This window comes from Girardinichthys multiradiatus, chromosome 12 (genome assembly GCF_021462225.1).
Source record: "Girardinichthys multiradiatus isolate DD_20200921_A chromosome 12, DD_fGirMul_XY1, whole genome shotgun sequence".
In the NCBI taxonomy this organism is placed as follows: Eukaryota; Metazoa; Chordata; class Actinopteri; order Cyprinodontiformes; family Goodeidae; genus Girardinichthys; species Girardinichthys multiradiatus.
In genome coordinates, this window is record NC_061805.1 from 38,929,207 (window position 1) to 38,955,669 (window position 26,463).

Below are 26,463 nucleotides of genomic sequence, written 5' to 3' on the forward strand. Positions count from 1 at the left end.
GAGGATGCTGAGCTTGTTTCTGAACTGAACCTATTGAAGAATGTGCTCAGTTCATTGGCTTTGTCCAGACCTCCATCGGTCTGATCATCCTTCTGCATGAAGCTTGTGATCTTCTTTATCCCTGATCACACATCTCTGATATTGTTTTGCTCTCCAGCTTCTTCTTGTACACCTCCTTGCTGTCTCTTATCTTGACTTTAAGTTGCTTCTGTATAATCCTCAATAATATAAATAAAATTTATTATATAAATAAACTTGCCTTGCCTTTACTCCTCCAATCTGGAAAGTTTATCATATTATTTTTTTGTAGGATGTCAGGGTTGTTCCAGATGGGTGTGCGTCTGCATGGGATCAGTGAAGACCTTGTCATTTATAGATACTCCCACCATGCTGTCAGAGAGGAGCTGATATAGAGGCTTTTAAAGCATACATATGGTTTTATATTTGAGCTAATAAATGGTAAGTCTGAAATCTTATTATTGCATAATGTCTGCTCTATGTTTAGCCAGGGTTTATCTAGATGACTGTGTTTAAACCATTTTGAGATGTATTGTAGCCTGTTGGCTAAGAAGTAATGATGAAAGTTAGGCAGATCTAGTCCTCCTTATCTTTGGTCTTCTGTAGCGTTTTTAAAATAATACGCAGGGGTTTATCTTGCCAAAAAATGTAGTGATAGTCGAGTCCAGAGATCTAAACCAGTCAGATGATGGTTTATTTGGAATCATTTAGAATAAGTAATAGATTTTTGGCAAGACCATTATTTTTACTGAAGCAACCCTGCCCATGAATGATAAGAGATTTCTATCTAGTGAGATCATCTTCCACTTTTTTAAAAGGCAGGACGAAGTTTAGTTTTGCTAAATCTGCCAATCTAGGAGAAACATTAATAACCAAATATGTAATATTCCCTGACTGTAGTTGTGTATTAAGGGAATTGTGGAAAAAACAATTCATTGGAAGAACTGTAGATTTTAACCAATTTATAGAATAATCTGAAACTCTTAAGAATTTATCAATCCAGTTACCTGAGAGAGAGGTTTGTGACTGCTGGAGAAAAAGTAATACATCATTCATATAGACTAATTGTATATTCAATATTCATGCATTTTAATGCCTTTAATATCTTTAGTTTGCCTGATTGCTGCAGCTAGTAGTTCTATAAAAATAGCAAATAATGAGGGGGAAAGTGGGCATCCCTGTCTGGTGCCCTTCTGCAGCATCATATTATATTTCATTTATTGCAACACATTTTAATGAGCTTTCAAGTAAATAACTATTACTAAGTGGCACTCTCTTGCAAAATGAATGTAGTTTAAAAAAAAAATAAAATGTAAAAACTGGCATGCATTGCATTTAGCCCTATTTTCTCAGGTTTCCCTAACCCAGGGCAACAAATTCCCTTCTGAAGTCACTATTTAGTAAGTACTGAAACTGGTGGGCAGGGCAGGGCAGGGCAGGGCAGGGCAGGGCAGGGCAGGGCTACATTCTAGACATAGCAACAAACCTGACACTGAATGAAGGCTGGCATTAAAAAAGCCATAATAGAAACCATTTGCATTTTATCACAAGTCAACTCGGTGATACAGCAAAGATGGAAGAAAGTGCTTGTCAGCTGAGACCACAACTGACGTTTTTGGCGTACATAAATAAAGCTATGTTTGGAGGAAAACTTACACTGCACATCAACCTGAACATACCATCCCCATCATGAAACATGGTGGCAACATTATGCAGTAGGGATACTTTTCTTTAACAAGCAGGTGGAATCTGGTCGGAGTTAATGGGTAGGTGGATTAAACTAAATACAGGGCAATCCTGGAAGAAAATCGGTTTATGGCTGCAACACTTACAAGTGTGGTGAAGCTTCTCCTTCCACCTGGGCGACCACCCTAAACATAGGATGCAGCCAAAGCGAAAATATACATGATTAGATCAAAGTGTATTGTGTTAGAATGACCCAGTCAGTCCAGACAAAATTGAAATTTAATTCTTAGATGTGCAAACCTGGTAGAGACACACCCCAAAATACTGCAGCTGTAATTTCAGTGAAATGTAGTCCAACAAAGTATTCCCTCTGGACCTGAACACAAAATAGACTACGCTTATATAGTGCGTTTCTGGTCTGACCACTCAAAGCGCTTTATTGACTGAATGTGGTTCTACCGTAAAGCACTCACATTCATACAACGATACACAGATTGGTAGGCAACTTGAGGTTAAGTGCCTTGCCCAGAGGCACATTGACATGTGACAGGAGGAAGTTGGAATTGAACACAACTTTTGGATTGCAAGACGACTGCTCTTCCCACTGAGCCACAGTCGCCCAATTATAAGTTACTGCTTTGCTTAAAAGTACCAAAATAAAAAGTCAATACCCTTCATTTGAATCAATGTCAAAATAAATACATTTAGCCTGAGGAAACAGGATGTTTGTCCCAAATAAAAACATTTATACAATAAACCTTTTAGTGTTCTCTTGTGAAGAAGTTTCCAGTTCTGCTTCCTACCTCAAGCATGTGGATTTCCCTTCCCTGGACTTCGAAAGGAAAACATTGGTTTCCAAGGAGTTATTAAAAGAATCTCCAGAAGCTCTGCATCCAGTGAGTGAGATTAGAGCAACACTGCCACCTGCTGGTGTACAAATGGTCTGTCCTCAGGAGGAAGGAACGGTACTTCACAAACTAAACAGCTTTATTAATCTCACTGGTTCTCTCCCAAAATATTCCCATAACTAATGGGCTCTGTAAATTAGTTTCTTATGAAGAGGGAAGAAAATATTTCCATGTTACCAAACTCACTCCATCCCACATGGATAGTGCTTCTGTGAGGCCCTTTATAATTGAACAAGTTTAAATGTTAAATAATCCTGCTAGAAATTAAAATGATCAGTCACAAATTACATAATTCTTCCACATACAATTTTATTTTCTCTATCCATGTTAGAATTACTATATTAATGTTAATACATAGTTTCTTTGCATTGAGATATGCTATACAAACTAAATCAAATCGGATTACATGGCTGCCTGACAGCCTTGCCGTATCAAGGGTTTTAAAAGACAAGAAAAAATCCAGGCAAACAAAAGCTTGTGGAAAAAAAGGAAAACTGTAAATATATGTTCTGAGCATATTACAGTGAAAAATCTGTCTATAGATCAAAATAAAATACAATAAAAAAGAAAAGAAAAAACCCAAAAGTATCAACACATGATCGCATAAAAAAAAAAAAAAAGTTGTCCCCAATCCTGGTGTGGATCTTGGTCAATCTGACAAACGGCTAGTTGTTTCTGCTCTTGGAGCAAGCAGCCAGCCAGACCTGAAGGTTTACAGTAGCACCGGTTGGCTTATTGTCAACTGTGACCAAACAAAAAGTTCAACTGTCCCAAGAGTAAAAATAACCAAAAAGAAAATGACATTTCTTTTGCAGTTGAATGTCTGCATGCCAGGAAAAAAAAAAAAAAAAACAGTAAACGCTGTTCATGGCACACAGCAGCACTTTGACATTTTCATTTTAAGGGTTTGACAGTGAGACAGAGGTCTATTTTGGCGCTCTCAGAATTAAAGGGCAAATGAAACAATGATTTCAGAAACATGGTGAAGAAAGATAAAATGAACACAAAAGCAAAACATTTTTGGCCATGATGGAGTCATCCTGACAGAACTCATTGTCTCAGCACAGTACAGACTCGAGAGCCAGGCTTGGAGTTAAAGTGTCCAGCGTATATAAACCGAAGGAAAAAGATAATACTTTTACCCCAAACAATCCATTGTAATATTTTTACCAACTTCCTGAACTGAGAAACTGATATAGACTAGCAGAGATCATAACCCATCCTGATTAGCAATAGTGGTCTTTCAGAATTGACAGCAGTGTCAGTAGTTTCATTTATGTTTATATAAAAAAAAAAAAAATACAATAAGTATAATCTAACCCAGCTAAATAAAAGTAGACCTATCATAATTATTCCATTTGATATATTAAAGCCAAGAGACAGAAAGTGTACCAAACTTGGACTCATAATAATCATTATATATGGATGAATCATAATTTCCAAAACGTCAGAATTTTGTCCACAGATGTTCTGAAAACATATTTATCAGCAATATGAGGAGGGGTGTTTTAAATCAACAATACATAAAACCAAACTAAGAAGTGGCTGGACAGAACCTACTCTCAAGCATTTGACCAAACCTTTCACTTCTAACCGTCATCTTACTTAAAGGATTTATAATCAAGCTGTACCATTTACATTTAAACAGATACAGAGGTGATGTAAAGGTTTACTCTTCATCATTAATGCAGACCTCTGCAATATTTTTAAAAATAGCAAACTGGCATAGATGGGTGAAATGTTAGTTTGTTTTGTTCAGCTCTTCATTGACAAACGTGCAAATCTCATGTGTTGTGTAAAAAAAAATAAAAAAATAACAGTACTCAGAGAGGAGAGAAAACAATAATCAGATGCAGTGTGTAAGATCATGTTGAGTCCACTTGGTTTAGACTGATTAGTCTGTAGAAAGGCCATTTCCTGGAATGCATGTCTCCATTAAGAACCACGGACCTTCTCTCATAAGGCAGGAACAAAAATACATGATACTTCATTACTCTGTAATTACTGAATGAACTCCAATATTGTCCTTGCACGTCTTTTTCCCCCTTCTGCCATATTCGTAATCTGCAGTGTCCAACATAAAGGGATTTGAAAGCAAAGGAAATGATTTATACTGAGGTGAGGTTTCCAGTGAAAAAAGGATCAGGGTAATCCTGGGCAAAGTAGAGAGCCAAACGGGGGGTGGGGGGAGCCTCGACTAAGTGAGGTGTGAGTCACCACGAAGTCAGTTCAAGACAGACAAACACCGATTCTCCTTTAATAATTCACGCAGAAACAATAACTCAGGCCATCTTTTCAACAGTAGCTTTCTTCTCTGCTGCTCTCACTTCAAGCAGCTCTATACGTTGACCAGCTCATGTGCAACAAACTGTTTGAGCCTCTCCAGGTACTGTCCATAGAGCTCCACGTCATTGTGTCCGGCCCCCTCCACCCAGAGAGGTTCCACTGGATGCTGACAGCGTTCATACAGCGCCAGGCCATGGGAGAAGTCGATGACCTCGTCCTCGGTACCGTGGATCAAGAGGACAGGCGATGTTACCTTGGAAATCTTGTCGATGCTTTGTAGCAAGAAAAGGGAGAAACAAATGACACAAATTAGGGGAACTAAAGATTGGAAACTCATTTAAATACTGTAGAATTGAGTTAGACAGAAACATTGAGCAGAGCTACAGTTCTTTGGTCATATTGCTATTACAAATGTCAGTGTATTTTATTGGGATTTCACATAACTGTGAAAGGTTAAGGAAAATACATGCTTTTTTTTAACAAATACAAATCTGAAAAGTATGTAGTATAGTACTATCTAATCCCCCATTAGTCAGATACTCCTAAGTAAATCCAGTGCAACCTATCACGTTTTTATTGAACAGGGCCCATCTGTGTGCAATATAATAAGTGTAAATCCAGCTGTTCTGTGAAGGCCTCAGAGGTTTGTTAGGGAGTATTTGTAGACAAACCAAGAAACACAGCAGGCAGGTTGGGGATAAAGTTGTGAAGACGTTTAAAGCAGGATTAGGTTATATAACATCATACCAAGCTTTGAAGATCTCATGAAGCACAAAGGTTAAGTGCATGAAAATGGAATGCATACAGCACTACCTAAAACCTACCAAGACATGGCGGTCCACCTAAACTGACGGGCTGAGCAAGGAGAGCAATAACAAGGGAAGAAATTACAGATTAAAGCCATAGTTGGAAAACAAAACCCTAATTGGGAACTGTTTGCAGTGTACCACAAGCCATGTTGGGGACATAGCGAACATGTGGAAGAAAGCGCTCAGACCATTTGAGACCAAAACTGAAATTTCTGGCCAACATCCAACCAGCTAATTGTGTGGAGGTGGGGGGAAATAGATTACACATTCCCCTCGACACACAGTCCCCATCATATAACATGGTGGTGGCACATCCAGCTGTGGGGATGCTTTCTTCAGCAAGCAAAGGGAAACTGATTAGAGTTGATGGAATGGAGCTTAATGAAAAGGTAATTCTGGAAGAACACTTGTTGTAGGCTTCAAAAGGCTTGAGACCAGAGAGACCTGGACAAAGGTTCAGCTTTCAGCAGGAAATCAAAGCAAACCATACAGCCAGAGCTATAATAGAATTGATTAATTCAAAAACTATTTATGCATTTGGATGGTTCAGTCGAAGTGCAGACCAATTTCCAATTGAAAATCTGCAAGAGAAATGTCCAAGATGTGACTGCAGCGAAAGGTGGTTCTACAAAGTTCTGATTCAGTGAGGCAGTTAACAAATGCATGGCACACTTTTCAGATATGCATTTTAAAAAATTTTAAAATGCCAATGAAAACCACATTCCCTCTACTTGTGGTCTATTGTATACAATTCTAACAAAATAAATTAAAGTTTGTGACAGCAATGTGAACAAAAATCAAAGGGATATAAATGCATTTGCAAGGGATTGCATACTACTAACTGTCCAGCAGATGGAGCAGTTGGGAATATTCTCTACCCCATCTTGAGCTAATCAGATGAAAATTATTTCAGTCCATAAAAGAGGTGGCATACTTGAGATGTAAAAAAAAAAAATCATGCATGTAGCCCTTTTTGCACACATGCCATCTGTCCTCAGAGTGTACTCACTTTGGAAAGGCGTCAAAACAGTAGGTCTTCTTGGTGTCTGGGAAAGCCACTCTCATGCCAGAGGTAAGCGGGGAGTGGAGGATGACTGCGGCACTCTCATAGCGAGAGGCAAGGTCCACAGAGGGCACTGTGCCAATGCTCTGACCATAGATGATCACGCTCTCCGGACGGATGCCGTACCTTTAAATACAATTTAAAAAAACACAAAAAACTAAGCAACCATACTGTACAGTACAAGTCTACTGAGATATGCGGATAACATTTGTGTCCTCAAAAATACATTGGCATGCCTCCAGTGAGGCCATTAGTCAATTATAAAAAAGCTGATAATTACACACAGACATAACTACTACTACTACTACTACTACTACTAATAATAATAATAATAATAATAATAATAATAGTACATTTTATTAATATGGTGCTTTTTTTTTTTCAATTGCAAGTATTTCTCTGTCATGCTTTTACTGCATCATCTTATACACCCTTTGATAGTTTGCTTTTTTCTGATCATTTAGTTTAATTATTATTTTTTTAAATCCTTGTTCTGGTTGCTTTATTTGACTGGATCTTTTTATTTGAGGGTCCCCCAACCCCAAACTCTATGCATAGCCATGTCACTGGTATTTGTATTTTTCTGTACAGAACTTTGATCAAGAGCCTATTATAACCAGCTCCATTTCAGAAAAATCTGAATGGACATTCTTTTAAAACTAGCACACAGTTATGTGATGCAGCGCTGCTTCTCCACTATCCCTGCAGTCGTGTGACTAAGAGCCAAGACAAAAATGAGAAAAAAGAAGAGGAAAGACACTGATCCTAGTCTGAGGATAAATTGGTGAGGGAGGGCAATAAAAAAATAATGAGGGAGAGAAGACATTCCACAGCTGATTATGGCTAACGTGACCCACTGTAGCAAGCAGTCAGCTGACGAGCTGGAATCTACTTTGGGAACACTGCACCACTGTTTGTATTGCTGCATGGCTGAAAATCGCAAAGTAAACAGTTAAACACAGCCAGAACAAACCTCAGCTCCACTCTGTTATTAAATACCGGACCTCTAACATTACAGCCTCTACTGTCTCTACTATATTTCACAATGATGGATACATGAAACAATGAGGGCAGATAACATGCCAAACGACTGATGGATTATCTTCGCGTGCTTTTTAAGGAAACAAACTGCCCTAGTCTTTGCTTGCTCCTGTGAGCAGTAAACAACTAAAGTGCAGGGCCACACACTTAAGATAAAGCATGGAAACATAGGCAGAGTCAGTGTGGTCTGGAGACAATCATTAGCATGAATATATGAACCGTTTACAGTCCATGTCAGGTGGTTGTCTGGGTATAAATAGTGGTGAGAATACTGGCACAGCACTGGAAAGAATCACTGCAGTGCGATCGCTGCTAAAGAACACACACTGGGTTAGCGGTTAGCTCACATCTCACTTATTTAAAATATTGTATCGTAGCTAATAACGTAACAGTTATTTATAAAACTGTATATAAAGTACACTGTCCTTTGTGGTCGATCATTTTACCCTTTTTAAAAGCCCATTATCAAATAAACATCAGTAGGGTTTTATTCTGCTTTGGTACAATTTGTTGACTTTGTGTGAAAGCAAAGCATTGTGAAAAGGAACTCAGGATTAGCTTGGGCTATATTTTGAAAAGGTTATTGATCAAATGTAAGCTTGAAATAAAACAGACTTTATAATAGAAACTTATTTAGAAATACAACAATGAAAAAGGAAAACAAAAAATTAAGTGCCTTTTATGTATGTTAAAATTAAAATGCAGCATGATCTACCTGAGGCTGTACTCTACCTAAACATGAATATAAGCAGTAAATGGGGTCAGTATGGAAGAGGACTGCCAGTATCTTCATTTAGTAAATCATGCTCAACTGTCATTTAAAATAACCTGAGCTGATAAACAATGATTGCCGATTCAGGTTTCCAACGTGTAAACAGCATAATTAATTAAACAGATTTTAAATAACCCTCAAAACCGAATCTTTAGCAAATAAATGTAACTTTTTCCTGAGTGGTCCCATATTAGAGTTTCACCATCAAACGTCAAAATACAGTGCTGGTCAGAAGTTCACAAGCTCTCTCCGAGCAGGAATATTGGGGCTTTTTTGGGGCTTTTAAGGATGCATCTTTAATTTCGATTGTGTGAAATTAGAGAAAATCCAAAACAAATTCAACTTTATGCACCGAGATGTTTCAAGTAATTAAAGTAAGGATGGTGGTGTACAGGTAGACCAGGCACATAGCCAACACCTCAGATAATTCATTAAAATCCTCAAATGTAATGAAATTTATGCCCCATGAGGGCTTCTTACCGGCACCATTATGAACTTCTTCAATTGTAGCATTTAAGGAAAACCTTACATGTATGTAACCTAGATCTTTGCATATTAAACCACTATAATCAAGTCAATAAAAAAACACAAATATCCTCGACACGTCAGAATCACACTTCATGCAACAGCAATAAAAGGGTGTGAATTACAACCGCCAGTCATGGTCTAAAAGCACACAGGACAATAATCCTAGGCGCTTTTTGTGTACATCTTCACATTTAATGACCAACGTCATTATCAGGAGCAGAGGAGCTGCTTCAACGGACGACAGACACAGAAACACTAAATACTGCAAGGCCCGAACCTGTGGACCTCCCCTTTAAGCACTCTGCCATCTTGTATTGTGTTCAGACATTCAGAGAGGGCCACACAAGAACCATCATCACAGATGTGCTTGTGTGTAGTCTGCAATTTACTCTGTCGCATTTCAGCTTAAATAGATCTCCACAGGCCAAAGCCTGTCATGCTTCCTGTTTACAACCCTCCCCTCAAACCTTCATCGATTCAGTCTCCTGGTACAAATCCAATCTTTTATGCTTCCCATCCTCCCTCATCCCACTCCTCTAGGTCACGCCGCCTCTTGACTGCCCACCTCGTGCTCCCTCAAGATTATTTTTAATTCCTTAGCAGTACTCTATGACTAATACACATTGTAATAGTCTTGAACATATGTACCACTTCTTTTTTCTTTTAAACAGATTTAAACACCATCTGTGATACAGCAGGGGGACTCGTCATGGAAATGCTTGAAGAACCAAAACCTTTCAACTCAAGAGGTTTGTTTCTGTTTGTCATGATTTCTAAGTATAAGTGGCTATGTAGCAAACTGGTGAACTCCTATACCAATGTTAGGGTCAAAGTACAAAATGATGAGCCAACAGCATTTAATTACACTGTTCTGTGTTTAGCCAGGTGAGCAATTAGACTCCACCCATGAGGTGTCATCATCTCAACCCACGCTGACTCTTTTTATTCAGGTCAGAAAGGTAAACACTGCTATAAACATTAGGGTGCCACCCTGCAAGTGCAGCTTTAAAAATTCTTCCACACTGTTTCAAACACCTGAAAAGATGGATAGCTTTTCCATTAGGATCGATAGACTTATCGACCAGGAAACCAGTTTTCATCGTTTGTTTTCACAGGCCTCAGTAAACAGGGAAGGCTTGGTCTGTAAGCTCATTGCAAATCTGTTGCCATGCTACCGCTCAATATTACACAAACAGGATTGACTGCTGGTCTGCCTCCTTCACAGAGGAAAGAGGAAATGTTACAGAGCCAGTTTAGAAAGGACCTATCTAAAGTTTCCAAATAAGCATTTAAATAATAAAATAAAAAGAATAAAATTAAACTAAGTTGTAGGATGAAACATTTAAACCTCCTTTTTCCTTTAAAGGGGACCTATTATGCATAATTGACTTTTTGATCATTTTTATACTTCCCTTTGGGTCTCTAATGCTTCTACAAACAGTCCAATTGCAAGATGAGGCGCATTCTCCCCCAGTCGGATAAAAGAGATTGGTGGCTTCATTTTATTTTTTAGGGAAATGTTCCAGTCACATTGCCAAAGACAATACTAGTTTGCGCGAATCACTTCAGCAGGGACTGTTCTGAGAACTTTCATCAGTACACGTCATGATTTGCAGAAAGAGACTGAAGAAAAATTCAGTCCCTATTGTTCGTGGCAAATCTGCAGATGACAGAAATGCAAGTACTTATTGTTGTGTCTTATAAGTTTCGTAATGCCGTTTGGCTTGAATGTGCTTGTCATGTAGCATTTAGCAATAGCTAACTAACCCAAGACCTCGCTATTAACAGCCTGTAAATACCAACAGCAATAACATTACTTCCAAAAAAGCCCATTTACTGTCAGAAACCTAAAGTATTACATAGAAAATATGTTTTTAAATATAGATCATTGAGTAAGTTTTATGTTGTTTTGCAAAATTCTGTTGTTAGGCTGTCATTTTAAGCTGTTTTTGATATATTGAAAATTATCTGGCTGTACTGTTGCACATCTGCTGGCAGCCATTTTCAGTGCTTTCAGTGCTGGCCAGATACAGCAAATTTGCATAAAAGTGACAGAGCTTCAAAAAAGCTCATTCTGAAAGGAGCTCAAAAAAGGGGGACTGAGGAGGTGAAATCAGATCATTATCTGATAATGATTTTGTGCAAAACATATATGTGTGTTTTGTATAATCCATAGACCTAATGTTTAAAAGGAAGTATATTAGGTCACCTATGAGCTTAGTTTTCCTAACTTTATTGATACCCAAAGTGAATTTAATACATTACTGTAGTGAATAAAAACATACTCAAGTAAAAACAACACAGACAACGTGGATTTAAAAGAATGAGAGCGGTATTAAACAAAATTCTCCTTCATGCACTACAAGAAGTAAAAGGCTGACACATTCTTCCAAAATGTGAAACCCTGATGTTGGATCACACAGTGAGGACATGTCCTGCGCTGAACTACAGCAGCTGTCTGTACTATGACAGAGTATCGGCATGCTTACAGGCTGCATCAATTTTGCTCTGCGAAATGATGGAGAAAAGATAATCAAAAGATGTGAAGCCGAGCAGAGAGAGCTTTGATGGAACAGACATAATCTAAAAAGCGTTTTTACAACATTCTGGACATCTCGGTAAAAAACATTTTCTCGCTTCATTTTTATTATCAGTGTGTTCCACAAAAAAGGGGCCATTTTACCTAGTTTTCACGTTCTGAACCAACTTCAATCATTTCCATTTCAAAATCTCTAATTTTCAAGGTTGTAAAACTTGGACTGGATTTACACATCAAATACAGACAATTTATGTGATCTGTGATATTTTTATTTCGTTTGTAAAGCTTCTAAAATAATAGGTGTCCAAGCTGTGGTTGGTGTCTAAAACCGGACCCTGTTGGAGAACTACATTTCTTGACAGGGTCAGTTCTCTCAGTAATGGCAAAGCCAATAAATGAGTCCAGCAAAAACTTTGGACGCGGTAAATCAAAAGTTAAGGATCCCACCCATGTATAAAATCAGTGTAATGTTTAAATTACAGAAATTTTGATTTTTGTCGGAATAAGGAATGAAGTCTGGAAAATCGAATTCTTTCCTACTTATACTTCTTTTTCCGCCTACTTATCCAGACATGGAAAATACCAAAAAAATCAAATTCCAGACTTTGTGGGTAGGAATCCCGAATTTAGTCGATTCATTGTAGTTAAATGGCTGGGTTGGTTGGATCCTTTTTCTACTGTAGAGGCAGTCCCTTTTCAAATGTGTACAACTCCCAAACAAGCAATGACACAAACACAGCAAAGCTAAAAATGATTACTGAAGTTAGAGTTGCTTTACCTTCTATTAAACTTAAAAGATGCATGATTCACAGACATCCAACCTAATTGAAAAAGAAGACTATGCAGGATAACCCATATATTTACTATTAAGTCATTAACAAAACAAAAAAAAGTATAATCAATGGGATTTAAATCCTATTGTCTTTTTACTGAAACCATCACTGTGCATTTCAGACAGCGAATTAAAATTCTTCAGAAAATTATTTCTCATATCAGTTTGGCTAAAGTAATAGCAGAGCTGGAACGCAGCACTGTGATCTGAAGTTTCTGTTGATTGATAAACAAGAAGTTTAGTTAGATAAGCAGTATACAACCAACAGAAACATAGCGTATGCCAGCAGGAACGGGTTGTGTAAACACATGCATGTATGTCCACATACAGTGGCTCAGTGATAAAGTACAGCAACACTGAACTTCTTTGCTAAACATAAATAAACTAGTAAGGATGCAGTGGAAAAGATCCATATTACAGCAGGTTTTCAGACTGCTACGAGATTTACCAGGCTGTTTCCACCAAATTGGTTCTGTTGGCAAACTGGTGCTAGTTCTTGCTTTGTTCTGTTTTCATAATCTGGCTCCAAGTGTGAGATGGGCCAGAAGAAATGGTGCTTCCTACAGGAGCTGCAGATGGGCACCTGAAGATAAAAGTCATACCATGATTACATTGAACCTGAGTTCAGCTGAGTTAGCTTTGCTTTTGAACTGCCCAATTTCAGGCCAAAAAATAAAATAAAACAACACCCAACTTTAATACACTACATGGGAGCTTATACAACACTGAACGCTCTCTTTAACCATTTCTTGCAGCGCTGCTGGTACCGGCCAGAGATTAGCTGATCAAGATTGAGAAATGCTCACAAAGAGATCTTGCCGTATGAAACTGAACATCCATTTACAGGGATGGTAAGTTGGATCCGTTTACTGCCTAAGCTGTTTATACTGACGTAGCGCCAGTTAACACCGGCACTGGAACCGCTGCAGTGGAAAATCCCTACAGTTATAACCTAGTACGCACAAGTGTGACATATATCCCTTTCAGTACAGAGAAACACAACAGCCTAACACCAACAATTATACAGAGAAAGAATGACAGACGTGGCAGTAAAACAGAGATAGTTGCTGAGTAACGGAGGCGTCTGGCTGCAAAGTTTGCATAATCGTCATTTGGTTAACTGCTCTGTTGGATCTTTTTGAAGAAAAAAAACTAAATACTGAATTTAAAACAACACTCAGTGATATTACCTGATTATTTTACCATTTGAAAAAGTAGAATTAATCAACATGGATAGTTTCTTTATATCGGTTATCAACATAAAATTGTGTCTGGAAGATGCAATACAAGTGTTAACAGAGAGGTGGTCTGAACATGATCAGACATAATTTCTATAATGTCAGAAATGTGATGACCTTTCCCCTACCAGAGTACATCCTGTGTTTGTACACCGTGGCAAACAGACAAAACCAGAAATCATGTGCTTCTTGTAAGACAGAAATATGAAAACTGGGTTTTATAAAATGTGGGTCACTCCAAATGATTGATACAGATGAGAAAGTCCTGGATCACATTAGCACAAAGACAAGTACTTCCTCAGGCCTAAGGAAGTAAATCTTGAACACAAACACCTGAATTATCTCTGTATTTCATGTTTTGTACTAGGGCAACACATTCAGAGAATATGCAATCATTCATCTAACCTTCCTGAGGTCATCTTTACCACAAAAGCCAAGGGGGATCACATTCTAATGCAAATACTAACCATGGGACTACAAGGCCAGGGATACGACGAATACACTCAAGCTGTAGCTTCCTCAGTAACAACCTATATCCCTGTTCCATGGCTCTCATCTGATCATGGAAACATTTCTGGCTGGAATAAACATTCTTCCTGGAATCTTGTCACTTTACAAGAAATCTGAGACTTTGCTTACATTTAATTGGCACAGAGAGACTAAATCCTGCAGCAAGCAAAGAGGTTTTGTAAAAAGAGTTTTCATTTGATCTAACTGGGAAAAGGGAATACATGAATGAATCTGGATGTGACCGCTTCAGGCTGCAACTGTTACTATGAAAATCTGTGTTATTTTAATGAATTACCATCATAGTTCCAGTACTGATAAAAGGTATAACATCTTTCTTCCTTTCGTCCCTAATTTTTAAAGTTATTTTCATAAAATGCCAGAGAAAAAGCCCACTGTTTACTCTAAATGTATGGTGCATTCAGTAACACAGCACTGCCCACCATTTGCTGAGCACCGCCAGTTAGCTGGCAGAAAAACAGGCTCCTACACGCTTCCCATAATTACAAGAGAGACTTTTGTTCATTTGTGTAGTTTGGACACCATTTACTTAGATTTAATGGAATTTCAATGCCAGTTTGTGAAAAGTTACATATTCAGGTGGAAGTGGAGCGAAAAGGTAGGCTGGGGGGGGGGGGGGAAGACAACAGGACCACATAGCAGTCCTAAAATTTCCCTTCTCTTTAAGGTAGTTACATCCATAACAATGAAGCTTTGACAGGTGTAACCTCTATAGCTCCAAAAGGGAGTCGACGTTAAAGCGGGAGAATCTGAATGACTCAGTGCATATGAAGACAGAAAGTGTGACCACAAGAAAAGCCGGTTCTTATTCAACCAGCGACCCATTTGTGCTCATGTTTACTGTTCAACCTGCTAGCTTCCTTATGTAGAGCTCTTTATTTGCAGAAGAACAGTTAGCTGATTCTGAGAAAATGCTGCTGCAAACTCAAAGCAAAAGTTACGTAGCCAAGAAATAACCAACATTGTGTGACTAGAGGCTCAGCCACTGCTGTTGAGACATTCACATCTATAGCGCCAATATTGTTAAATCCTCCAGGAAAGGACGATGTTCTAATCAACAAAGCCATCCAGTCCATTTATTTTAATTCTTACAGTGCACAAATAAGTTAATGAAAGGAGGTGTTCTGAAGAAAAGCACTTCTGAGGCAACCTTGTATTGTTAATCTTTTTGGGTCATTGCACTGATCTCCAGTCTAAACCAAGGCCCACATTTAACAATTACATGACCAACACCAACCCATTTTATTCATTCATTCCCACTTTAGCCCTAAGCCCGATAACCACCTCAAACATCATGTTCTGGACTGGGCTTTGTTCCCCAGAAGGACTCCTAACACTAAAAAGGTTGGTGATTTCACCAGACAAGGTCCCACTGGGGAAACAGAAACAAGAACACACAGACCCACACACACTCTCTCACAGTATCCTCTGTGCCGTATCCTGTTCTGTGAGGTGTGTGAAAGTTGTACCTTCCCGTTTATTGTAAACGGGTCTGCCCTTGTCTCCATGACTTAATGCGGGAATCAATGAAAGAAGAAGCTATTTATCTACCACATATCTTGAGAACCAATAATGTCATTACCCATCTAAAATGTTGATTATTAAAAACATTTATTTACTCACCGGAAATATGCTGCTTTATTGTATTAGTATCAACTTGGATACTGAGCTTCAACCTGTCCATGTAATGTTTGTGTTACTGTAATAGACTCCCATTATGAATCTGTCCCAATGACATAAAGCATAATCATCCTGCTCTCACAAAGCACAAAAGAAGGAGATGATGAGAGGATTCAAGACAAAGCAGACATCCTCAAACCTGGATGGAAGGAAGTGAGTGACCTGAGGTTAAACAAACAGACAAATATAGCTTACGTGCAGAAAATCCTTATTTGAAAGAAGGAACTACAACTGAGTGATGCACCCAAATCTGCTCTCACTACTTGAGGCTTACTGCACCTGAAAAGACATGTATTTGCCGAGTCAGTAGTATTTCTTTTGAGTCTGCAAAAAACACTGTGCATGGCAGAAAGCAAACCCTGCCCATCACGCCAAACACACAAATCCACCCTATGCAACATGGAGGTGGCAGCATCATGCTCTGGGGATGCTTTTCTTCAGCACAGACAGGTAAGCTCGCTGGATTTGATTAAAAGATGGAAGAAGCCAAATGTAGAAAACAGGGCAATCCTGAAAGAAAACTTGTTTAAAGCTGCATAAGGCTTGAGACTGGGTTGGAGGTTCACTTTCCAGTAATACAAAAACCTTCACACAGCCACAGCCACAATGAAATGGCTTAGATCAAAACTCATTCATGTGTTTGAATGGTGCACTGTATTGCAGACTGTGACCTTTCCCACTATTTATATATCCTGCTTCCCATTCAACACACAGCTTTAGAAGCATGCAAAATTTGACATTTTTATTCAAGACATACTAGTTCCTGCCAGATTAAACTCCAAACAGCACAAACACCAACAAGTCGTTTTCTAAATTGTGTAGGAGGAGGCAAACAAATGTGCAATACATCTAAACTCCATTATATAAATGTATGTTCTCGAAATCATGAAAAATAAGGTCTGGTAATGATGTGATAGCAGATCTGAGAACCAAAGTCCTGATTCTGTACACCAACAGAGATTAGAAGTTTATAATTAGCATCATCATCAACAAGAGGCTCAGAATGAGTGAAGACATTTCTAATCAGTCGGGGCTAAATAACAGCCAGTAAAATCAAAAGTCCACCCAAAGCCTACAGAGATGAAGCCTCAGTAGAACGCTCACTTACACCTACATGCAGTGGACTGACAAAATATCACAGAAACCACACTCCTCATTAATCGCCCACAAGAACATCTTGTCATCACTACAAAACCATTCCTCAGTTGTGCAGTGATGGGATTTATCAGCGTGACTTGAGTAATCCTTCCTCCACTCAACTCCTTCAGCACGCATCCTGCTCCTCCTCGCTTTCTTGAATTTTTTTTTTTACTTAACTCAGAAGGAAGATGTCTCCTTTTTCTTCCTACAGAACTTGTGTCACATCAGCCTTTGTTTAGTCACCTCCTTCAAGCCCCATCAGAAATGTTCCTGTATTTTCATTTGACAATTATAGCAAGGTTCAGTGTTGTTATTCACAATTGTTCTCTCACTTCCAACACAAAGTTGTCAATGGCAACATTAACAAACACCTACTATTAATATAGCATTTATACATTAGGAGCTTAATTAGTGACAACAGGCTCGTTCACAATTAAGGCTGGTTTTGGCAAGTTTATTTACATTTAAAATCGGGAGATGTAGAGATAAACGTGTTTGAGAACAAAATGTATGCATCAGCCAAAGAACAAAAGCCCTTGTGAAGATGCTGACTGAAGCTGGTAAAAGTGTCATTGTCTGCAGTGAAACATGTTCTGTATGATCATGGGCTGAAATGCCATTCAGAAAGGAAGAAGCCATTACTTCAAAGGCAACATAAAATTCAGACTATAGTTGGCAAATGCACTCGTGTGCTAAGACCTCAGTTTTTGGTCTGATGAGACTAATATCGAAGTGTTTGGGAACAATGATGTGATAACATTTAAAAAGGAAAAACAGGGGCAATGTTTCCAAGCCTGAGAACACCATTCCAAATGTAAAGGACATGACAGCCTTATGATGTGTGGGGTTTTGTGTTGCAATAGGGACTGGTGAACTTTAAAAAACAGATCAGGAAGGAACATTATGTGGAAATACTCAAGCAACATCTCCAGGCATCACAAAATTAAAATAGACCTAAAATGAACAACTATCCGAAGCATACTGCCAAATTCTAGAATTGCGCCGCTCAAGGTGGCAGCAGGTTGGAGTAGCTCTGTTACTTTTGATTCTGATTTATTCTTTTTTGGGAACTATTCCTCTTGTGGTGGATACAGTTGATATTTTTTTGGACGACTGTCCTCTCTGGTATCCGATGCTGTGCAGCTTGGAGGATTTTTCCTAATACTATCTATTTTTGGACATTTGTTATGATGCATTGCCATGGCAACAGGGTTGTTTCTTACAACCGGGAGCAGCTGATTAATATCTCAAAAGCTCAAATAATACTTCAACTACAACCCCAAATCCCCGATGAGTTGAAAAGGAGACGCCGTGGATGCAGAGCAGCAGCTAAGAGAAAAGAGAGAAGGAGGAAGTTCAAAACATCTCTTCCGTCGATTATGATGGGCAATGTGAGATCGTTGGGAAACAAGTTGGATGAACTCCAAGCCCCACAAAGGACCCAGCCAGAGTACCGGGCATGCAGTATTATGTGTTTTACTGAGACAAGGCTGCAGGATCATATCCCCGACTCCAGCATCTCTCTGCCGGGCTTTTTAACCATACGAGCAGACAGAGATTTAAAGAGGACCGGCAAATGTAAAGGAGGTGGACTGGCAGTACTTGTGAACAACAGATGGTGTAATCCAGGACATGTTACTGTGAAGTGTCATCTCTGCAGTCCAGATATTGAACTGTTGGCAGTAGGTTTTTGTCCATATTATTTACCCAGAGAGTTCACCAGTGTTATATTGGCAACAGTTTACGTTCCACCTTCCGCTGTTGCCGACACGTGATGCCATCAGCTCAGTTGTTGCTAATCTACAGACACAAAACCCCAATGCTTTTGTGGCAATTTCTGGTGATTTTAACCATGCTTCACTCTCTCTGCTACACTTCCAACGTTTCAACAGTTTGTCAGCTGCTCTACCAGAGAAAACAAAACGTTGTATTTGTTTTATGCTAATGTCAAGGACTCATACATCTCTACTGCAAGACCTCCTCTAGGCAAATCAGATCACAATCTTGTTTTTCTCTGCTCGAAATATAAGCCCCTTGTTCAGAGGCAACCTGTAATAAAGGACTGTGAGAAAATGGTCACAGGAAGCTGAAGACGCTCTGCAAGGTTGCTTTGAGGCTACAGACTGGGACGCACTGTGCCAGCCACATAGAGAGGACATCAATGCCATGACTGAGTGTGAAACCGACTATATAAACTTCTGTGTGGATAACATCATCCCCACCAGAACCGTGAGATGCTTCCCCAATAACAAACCTTGGATTACCAGTGACCTGAAGGACCTGCTTAACAAGAAAAAAAGAGCCTTCAGAGAGGGAGACAGAGAATTATTGAGGAGTATACAGAAACAACTTAAAGTCAAGATAAGAGACAGCAAGGAGGTGTACAAGAAGAAGCTGGAGAGCAAGCTCCAGCAAAACAATATCAGAGATGTGTGGACAGGGATGAAGAAGATCACGGGCTTCAGACAGAGGGATGATCAGACAGATGGAGGTCTGGACAGAGCCAATGAACTGAACACATTCTTCAATAGGTTCAGTTCAGAAACAAGCTTTGCATCCTCCTCTCCTGCTCACAGCCAAACAGACATTCCAACTTCCTTTGACCCAAAGGACCCACAGCTGTCCAGTAACACCTCACATTTTTTATCTTCCACCTCAGCCCTAGACCCTTCTGCTTCTACATGTTTGCCTTCAACCATATCAGAAGATGCTGATGCTTCCTTTGCTTCCCTCTTCCACCTGTGTGTCTCAAGAAGTCAGATGAAGAGACAACTGGAGAGACTGAATCGGAATAAGGCTGCAGGTCCAGATCATGTCAGCCCTAGAGTCCTGAAGGCCTGTGCAGAGCAGCTCTGTGGGATTCTGCAGCACCTCTTCAACCTTAGCCTTGTCCTTCAGTTTGCTTATCTCTGTGGAGTTGGAGTTAAAGATGCCATCATACATCTGCTTCAACAAACCCACTGTCATCTGGACAAAGCCAGCACCACTGTGAGGATCATGTTCTTTGATTTCTCCAGTGCATTTAACAATCCAACCTGATTTGCTTTGTCAGAAACTCCAGAAGACTCAGGTGGAGGCCTCAACAATCTCCTGGATCAAAGACTACCTGACAAACGGACCACAGTTTGTGAGACTGAAGGGTTGTGAGTCTAACCAGGTAGTCAGCAGCACAGAAGCACCACAGGGGACTGTACTCTCACCATTCCTTTTCACTCTGTACACCTCAGACTTCCAGTACAAGACAGACTCCTGTCATCTGCAGAAATACTGGGATGATTCTGCAGTCGTGGGGTGGATCAGAGATGGACAAGAAGCTGAGTACAGGAAGGTGGTGGACCGCTTTGTGGCATGGTATGGAAACAATCATCTCATTTTGAACATGACTAAAACAAAGGAGATGATTGATTGTAGATTTTAAGAGAAACAGGAATAAGTCAAAAACTATTTCTATCATGGGAGAAGAAGTGGAGGTGGTGGAGGAGTATAAATACCTCGGTGTTCACCTGGACAACAGACTAGAGTGGAGATGCAACTGTGAAGCCATCTACAAGAAGGGACAGAGCAGACTGTACTTCTTGAGGAAGCTTAGGTCCTTTGGTGTTTGCAGCAAGATGCTGCATATCTTCTATAAGTCTGTTGTGGAAAGAGTAATCTCTTCTCCATTATCTGCTGTAGAAGCAGCATCAGAGCCATGGACTTAAAAAAGCTCAACAAGCTGATAAAGAAGGCTGGCTCTGTTCTGGGGACTCCTCTGGAACCTCTGGAGATCATTTAATTTCCCTTTGGGATTAATAAAGTTTTTTTGAATTGAATTGAAATTAAGTACAAACTGGCTTATGTATAACAAAGCAAAAGCAATATCTCCTACAAAGCTGACTCAATTACACCAGTTCACTCAGAAGGAATGGATCAAAACTCCAGCAAAACATTGTAAGAAGCTTGCAGAAGGGTATGCAAAATGTTTCACTTAAGTCATACAGTTTAAAGAGAAATCCTACCAAATATGTACACTTCTGACATCAAGGAAATTTCCTAAAACATTATGTTGCTCATTATTCTGGATTCTGGCAAATAAATAATTCTGCTAATCCCAACTGACATGACAGCGGAACATTTTAGTCTGATTTAATGTCAGACATTGAGAAAAATTGTAAATTCTCTATATGGTAAGTAAATATCTGGTTTTAACTGTATCTGCCACTTCCCTTTCCACCCACAGTGTTCATTTTGTTGCAGTGTACGTTTATGCAAGTTAAAACGTGATCATTTCATGTGTACATCTATTTAGGAATTGTGTCAAATTAAATCATCATGTTTACATCTTAATAGAATCTCTTTTTATTCTTTTTTTTTTAAGATTTCTTCCGTCCTTTCATTCATTTTCATCCTTACCGTGATCGCAGCGCATGCCATGCGGCATCCACATCTGCATACAGGTTTTTCTCCGACGGCTTCCCAGAGCTGGCTCCATAACCCGAGTAGTCGTAGGAGAAGACATTACAGTTGATCCGTGAGCCCAGGCCAATGTAGAAACTGCTCATTTGGCCCAGATCAACTGCATTTCCATGGGAGAATAACAGAGTGTAGCGGGCACTAGGTGAGCAGCGCACAAACATGCAGGCAATGCGGTTCCCTCTGGAAGTGCGTGTCATAAAACACTCGATGGCGTCCTTTTCTCGCACAGAGTACTGCCAGTCAGCCCGCTCTGAGAGGTGCAGCGTCCATCTGCTGCCGCTTTCGTCGCACATGAGGCTGTAGGTGGGCTCCGGAGGAAGGAAGGCAAGCTTGGAGGCGATCTTGCTGGGGCACGGTGGACAGCAGAACAGGCAACATAGCTCACTGAAGGTTAGATGGTTCATCCTTAAAATGGGACAGTGAGAGTGACAATGATTAAAACAGATACAACTACAGTCGTTTCTTTCTACAGTGTGAATGCTGTAAGCTGAAGGGATGAGCTCACGGTTTAACCGTAAAATCCTTGCAAGGTTTAACTGTAAAATTTGGCAAAAATATCAAAATAGCTTTAAAGTCCTGTCCTATTGAGATGCCGAGGTGAAATTAAGCATTTTTTAAAAGGCAACTTGTTAATTTCCTACTTCTTTTGAAGAATGTCTGTCATGAAATTGGATGAAAAAGGAGCATGTCTCTAAAGCACTGACCTCACACTCTGGCTTATTCCCTGATCTGACTCAGCCCTATGACAATGACTTTGACACAGCTGGTTCCACATGGGCTTCAGGAACACACCAGTGCAGAATTTATAATCCTAGTGTCAAAACTGTCCAGAACATGAGTGAGTTAAAAGCAACGAACCACTATGAACTACTTGGAAAACCTGCCATTATTACTAAACAGGAATGAGTTGAAAAAGGGACTACATTCATTTGCTTGCAAGGCATGTGGGTCGAAATTCTCTGAAGCACAGTTATTTGAAAGTCATCCAATTTGAAAGAGGACAGATTTGCTCTATGTTTAAATAGTGAATTTATTGTTAAAAACAGCAAACACTGCACTAGTAGTTAGACGGACAAAACATCGGCTGTAGCAGGATCTCAAGATCGGGACGCCTAATAACAATCTTACAATAAAACAACGATACACGAGAAGAAGATATAGCTTATAAATGTCTTTCATATGCAGTTGGATTATCGTTCCAGTAAGAATAAGTCCACTAATTATTTGCGACTACATCAAATATTAGCATCACAGCATGAACGCCGTTTTAAAAATTCACTTTTGGCACAGCTGCACAGTATATGAAATCCCAATTGTCATCAGTGTTACAAATAGCTTGGAAGCAATATTTTTTATAATATCATATTTCACATGGTACGCATTAAGGTTAGACAGTTTGGGGATATTTTTGACCATTTGGTCAAAAATAACCACTTGTCTCCAACTGCCCTAGCTGATCGCAACTGATCTATGTTTTTTATTGGCTAGGATGCTAACGCACACACACAGAAAATTGTGGGGAAAATCACCCTGCTGGAAAAGAAAAAAGAGCCAGGATTAATCGTAATCAATAAACTCTGCAATATTCAGCTGTAGTATTGCAATTACATGTTTCCCTGCTGTCATGCAGCTCTAACTTTTGGTGACATCATGTTCAATCAGATGGGTCCGGTTGAGTTTCTGGTGCTGCTGCAGAATTTTTGTTGGATCAAAGTCTTGTCTTCTATTCTGTTTAAAAACTGTGCCATGGAGTTTAGAACTAAGGACTATTCTTGAATTTAAAACTCTCTAGGCCAAGCACTAAAAAAATAACAGTGTAATGCAGATCATCTTCAGTAAGGAGGATGTACTGGCAAGCTGCCCAGATCCTTTTCCCAGTTCTACTTGCTTTGATGGCCCTTGCTGGAAGAAAGGAAGGAAGGAAAGACGGAAAAAAGAAAGGACGAAAGAAAGAAAGACATGTGACTTTTACTTTTTAATGGTAGAAAATAAAGCTAGTGAATGCACTCTGGAAAAGCCTGGCAGCAATGTCATCCATTTAGCTAAACCACCAAAAAAACAACAGAAAAGGCTCAAGACTTGCTGCTGAGGTCTAAGAAACTACCTTGTATAAGGCAATTTAATCTGACTTAAAAGACCTTACATACCTCTATGATTTTTTTACACGTTTCATGCTGACATTGATTTTTTTTAAAGTACATTTATATATTTTGATGCTGATATAGTTTTAAAATGCATCCATGTTGGGGTCTTAATTGCAACTCTTTTTCATTGCCTGCTGAAGCTGCTCATATAAACAGCTGGCAGCACAAGAGATGATTTATAATCATTACAGCCACTTGTGATTATAAATACTGCCTATTAAGACTGCGCGATGGTTCTTCAGCATCTTGCTTAAGTGGCTTCCCAAAGGAGCCCAAACCCAGGAAAAGCCGTAAGCTTCCCATGGTCCTTTAACAGCGTTGTGTTTGGTCGGATTGGTGAGAATACAAGAGAATGTTTACAATGACACAAGAACACAAATAGGTGTGTTTTCTAAGAGATAAATTGTACTAGGTTACCTGAACCGAGGCGTTTCCTTTGTTTTTGTTTCCCTTTTCCTCCAGAGGACAGCGCTGACACAATCTAGTGTCTTGTTCAACACCACGCAAACTAATTTGTCTTCTTTTCGACGCCAGCAGATTGTCGGGGCGATCCCCGGCCGCAGATTATCCTCGGTTTTATCTCCTATCAGTTATCAATGTCACGTTGAGAGTAGATATCCCTCACAGCTCCGGAAGCTAGCCGCTTCGTCCTCCGGATCCAAACAGCCTCTTTTTTTTCTACTGTCGTTCCCTTCTTTCTTCCACCTCGCTTTTCTCAGCATATGGTCTTGAATGATAACAAGGCTGTTTCATTCACGCTGTCCAAATCGCCAAAGCTCAACAAGGACATGAGTAAACCCCCAAAAACAAAGGTCTGGAGCAGACTTTAAAAAAAACCCGGAAAACAGGTCGGAAGCGACTCGATTCACAGCTGTATGCCTTGGCTCTAAAACGTCTCTGCTTTCGTTCTGGTTATCTCTTCGCTTGTGAGGAGGGCGAGGTGTCGTTGCCGACAGCTCCGAGGGCCAATTGCGAAGAGTTTACCGAAGCCAGTCCACCATTTGTGGGCTGCGGAAATGTTGGGGAGGTCCTACACGACACCGCAGAGTGGCAGTGTTGACGGTGAAGACGTTGGCGCGCACCAACGCGAACGCCGCCGCCATATTGTGAGTGGCACGGGCTTTTTGTTGAAAAGTACACAAACAGATGGGGAAGGTGGTTGTTATTCTGTTCAATTCAAAAATGTAGATGCAGTCATCATCCGTTGCAGACGCTGATGGCTGTGGGCAGGAAGGATCTCCTATAGCGATCTGTCTTACGGCAGATCTGATTATGGACAGCCAATCTTGTGAGGGGAGATATACAGGGTAAATCTACAACATTTGAGCAGAGAGTTTCCAGTATCTTAATAAACATTTCTCACAGAAGATGTCACAATCCAATCCCAGACACTGGAATTAGACAGACAGACTACTACTACTACTATTACTATTACTAGTGCTACTGTCCTTCCCATCCTCTGTCCTGTTACTCCTCCTCCCACCTTGAGAATGAGCTGTGGAGTCTGATGGTGAGATGAACAAAACAAGTTTTACGTCTATTGGTTCCTGCAACTGGGAAGGAGCAGTCTGTCAATGAATGAGCTCCTCTGTTCGTCCAGTAGTGTGTCCATAGTCCTCCTCTGGAACCGTCACCAGGGAGTCCAGCTTCAGGCCTACAACAGAACCCGCCCGCCGCCTGTTCAGTTTGTGGGAAGCCAGGATGTGTCTTTCTTGGATATTCTGCCCCAATCAAGCTATTTTTTAAGGATTGTTATCCCTGACTAAACTCAACTTCCAGTACCTTCTGACAAGAAAAAAACCAACAAAAATCGAGTTTTTTCCTAGATCTAAGTGTTTTTTGCCCTTTAAAATGACGTACTGCTTGACTGTTTGATGGGTAATTATTAGATTGTTTATTGTTTTGGAAGAAAAAAGTGATAGAACTGTGATTTATCTTGATAAAGATAACTCTAATTGATGAGGTTTGCAGACTCCCAGGATTGACAGTATGTTTTAGCTGCTGTTTGAGCCATTTTTCCACTGTTGGTTCCATGAGAGGATCAATAAATGTCAATATTTAAAAAAATATGTCTGAATGCAACTATTGCATGTTGTTTTAAGGCAGTATTTGAGTTGATGGAGATCTGACTGTATACGCAGTCAAAAAAAGTCCTACTGTGCTCTCAACACTCTCTGTGACATTTAATTCAGTTTCAATTTATTTCAGTTGTATTTATATAGCTCCAATTCACAACACAATTCTTCTCAAGGCAATTTACAAAGTCAATTCAATCGATTCATACAGATTTCAAGTTGGGTACATACATTCTAATTACTCCTAACTATAAAACAGTACAGTCAGACTCAGTTTATTATTCCAATTGGTCAAAAAGTTTTTCTATCTAAAGAAACCCATCAGATGGTATCGAGTCAGTAACTTGCAGCGTTCCCTCCTCCTGGATGAGCATGTAGCAACAGTGGACAGTTGCTTGCATTGACTTTGCAGCAATTCCTCATACTAAGCATGCATGTAATGACAGTGGAAAGGAAAACTCTCTTTTTGGACACTGTAATCTGCTTTGACTTGTACTGCTGTGAGACCAGATCTAAGAGGCTGAACTTACAGGGCCTTGCAAAAATATTCACCCCTTGGCTTTTTACCTATTTTTTACATTCCAACCTGTAATTTAAATGTTTTTTAATCTTATTTTATGTGATGTATCTGCACAAAATAGTCTAAGTTGGTGAGATAAAAAGAAAAGTATGTGTAAAACAAAACAGAATTAAAAAGAAAAAAATAAAATAAATTGGCATG

General features: G+C 39.6%; 1 protein-coding gene across 1 annotated transcript; it reads right to left on the bottom strand.

The window, feature by feature from the left end:
* Positions 1-2,901: 2,901 nt before the first annotated feature.
* On the bottom strand, positions 2,902-25,731 carry abhd17b (abhydrolase domain containing 17B, depalmitoylase). The gene is made up of 4 exons (XM_047382735.1): positions 24,085-25,731; positions 21,461-21,928; positions 6,717-6,896; positions 2,902-5,170 (listed from the first exon to the last, which is right to left on the bottom strand). Exons 2-4 carry the CDS (start codon positions 21,925-21,927, stop codon positions 4,951-4,953), a joined length of 867 nt encoding a protein of 288 aa, XP_047238691.1. The 5' UTR covers position 21,928; positions 24,085-25,731; the 3' UTR covers positions 2,902-4,950.
* Positions 25,732-26,463: the final 732 nt, after the last annotated feature.

What these genes read in the sequence shown, in the direction of transcription:
- abhd17b (XM_047382735.1), bottom strand. Translation starts at nt 21,927, where the DNA reads ATGAACCATCTAACCTTCAGTGAGCTATGTTGCCTGTTCTGCTGTCCA. An exon ending in TGGCATGCGCTGCGATCACG is followed by an intron (nt 6,897 to 21,460) that starts GTAAGGATGAAA and finishes TTGTATTTAAAG; the next exon opens with GTACGGCATCCGTCCGGAGA. An exon ending in TGTTTTGACGCCTTTCCAAA is followed by an intron (nt 5,171 to 6,716) that starts GTGAGTACACTC and finishes CTTGCTACAAAG; the next exon opens with CATCGACAAGATTTCCAAGG.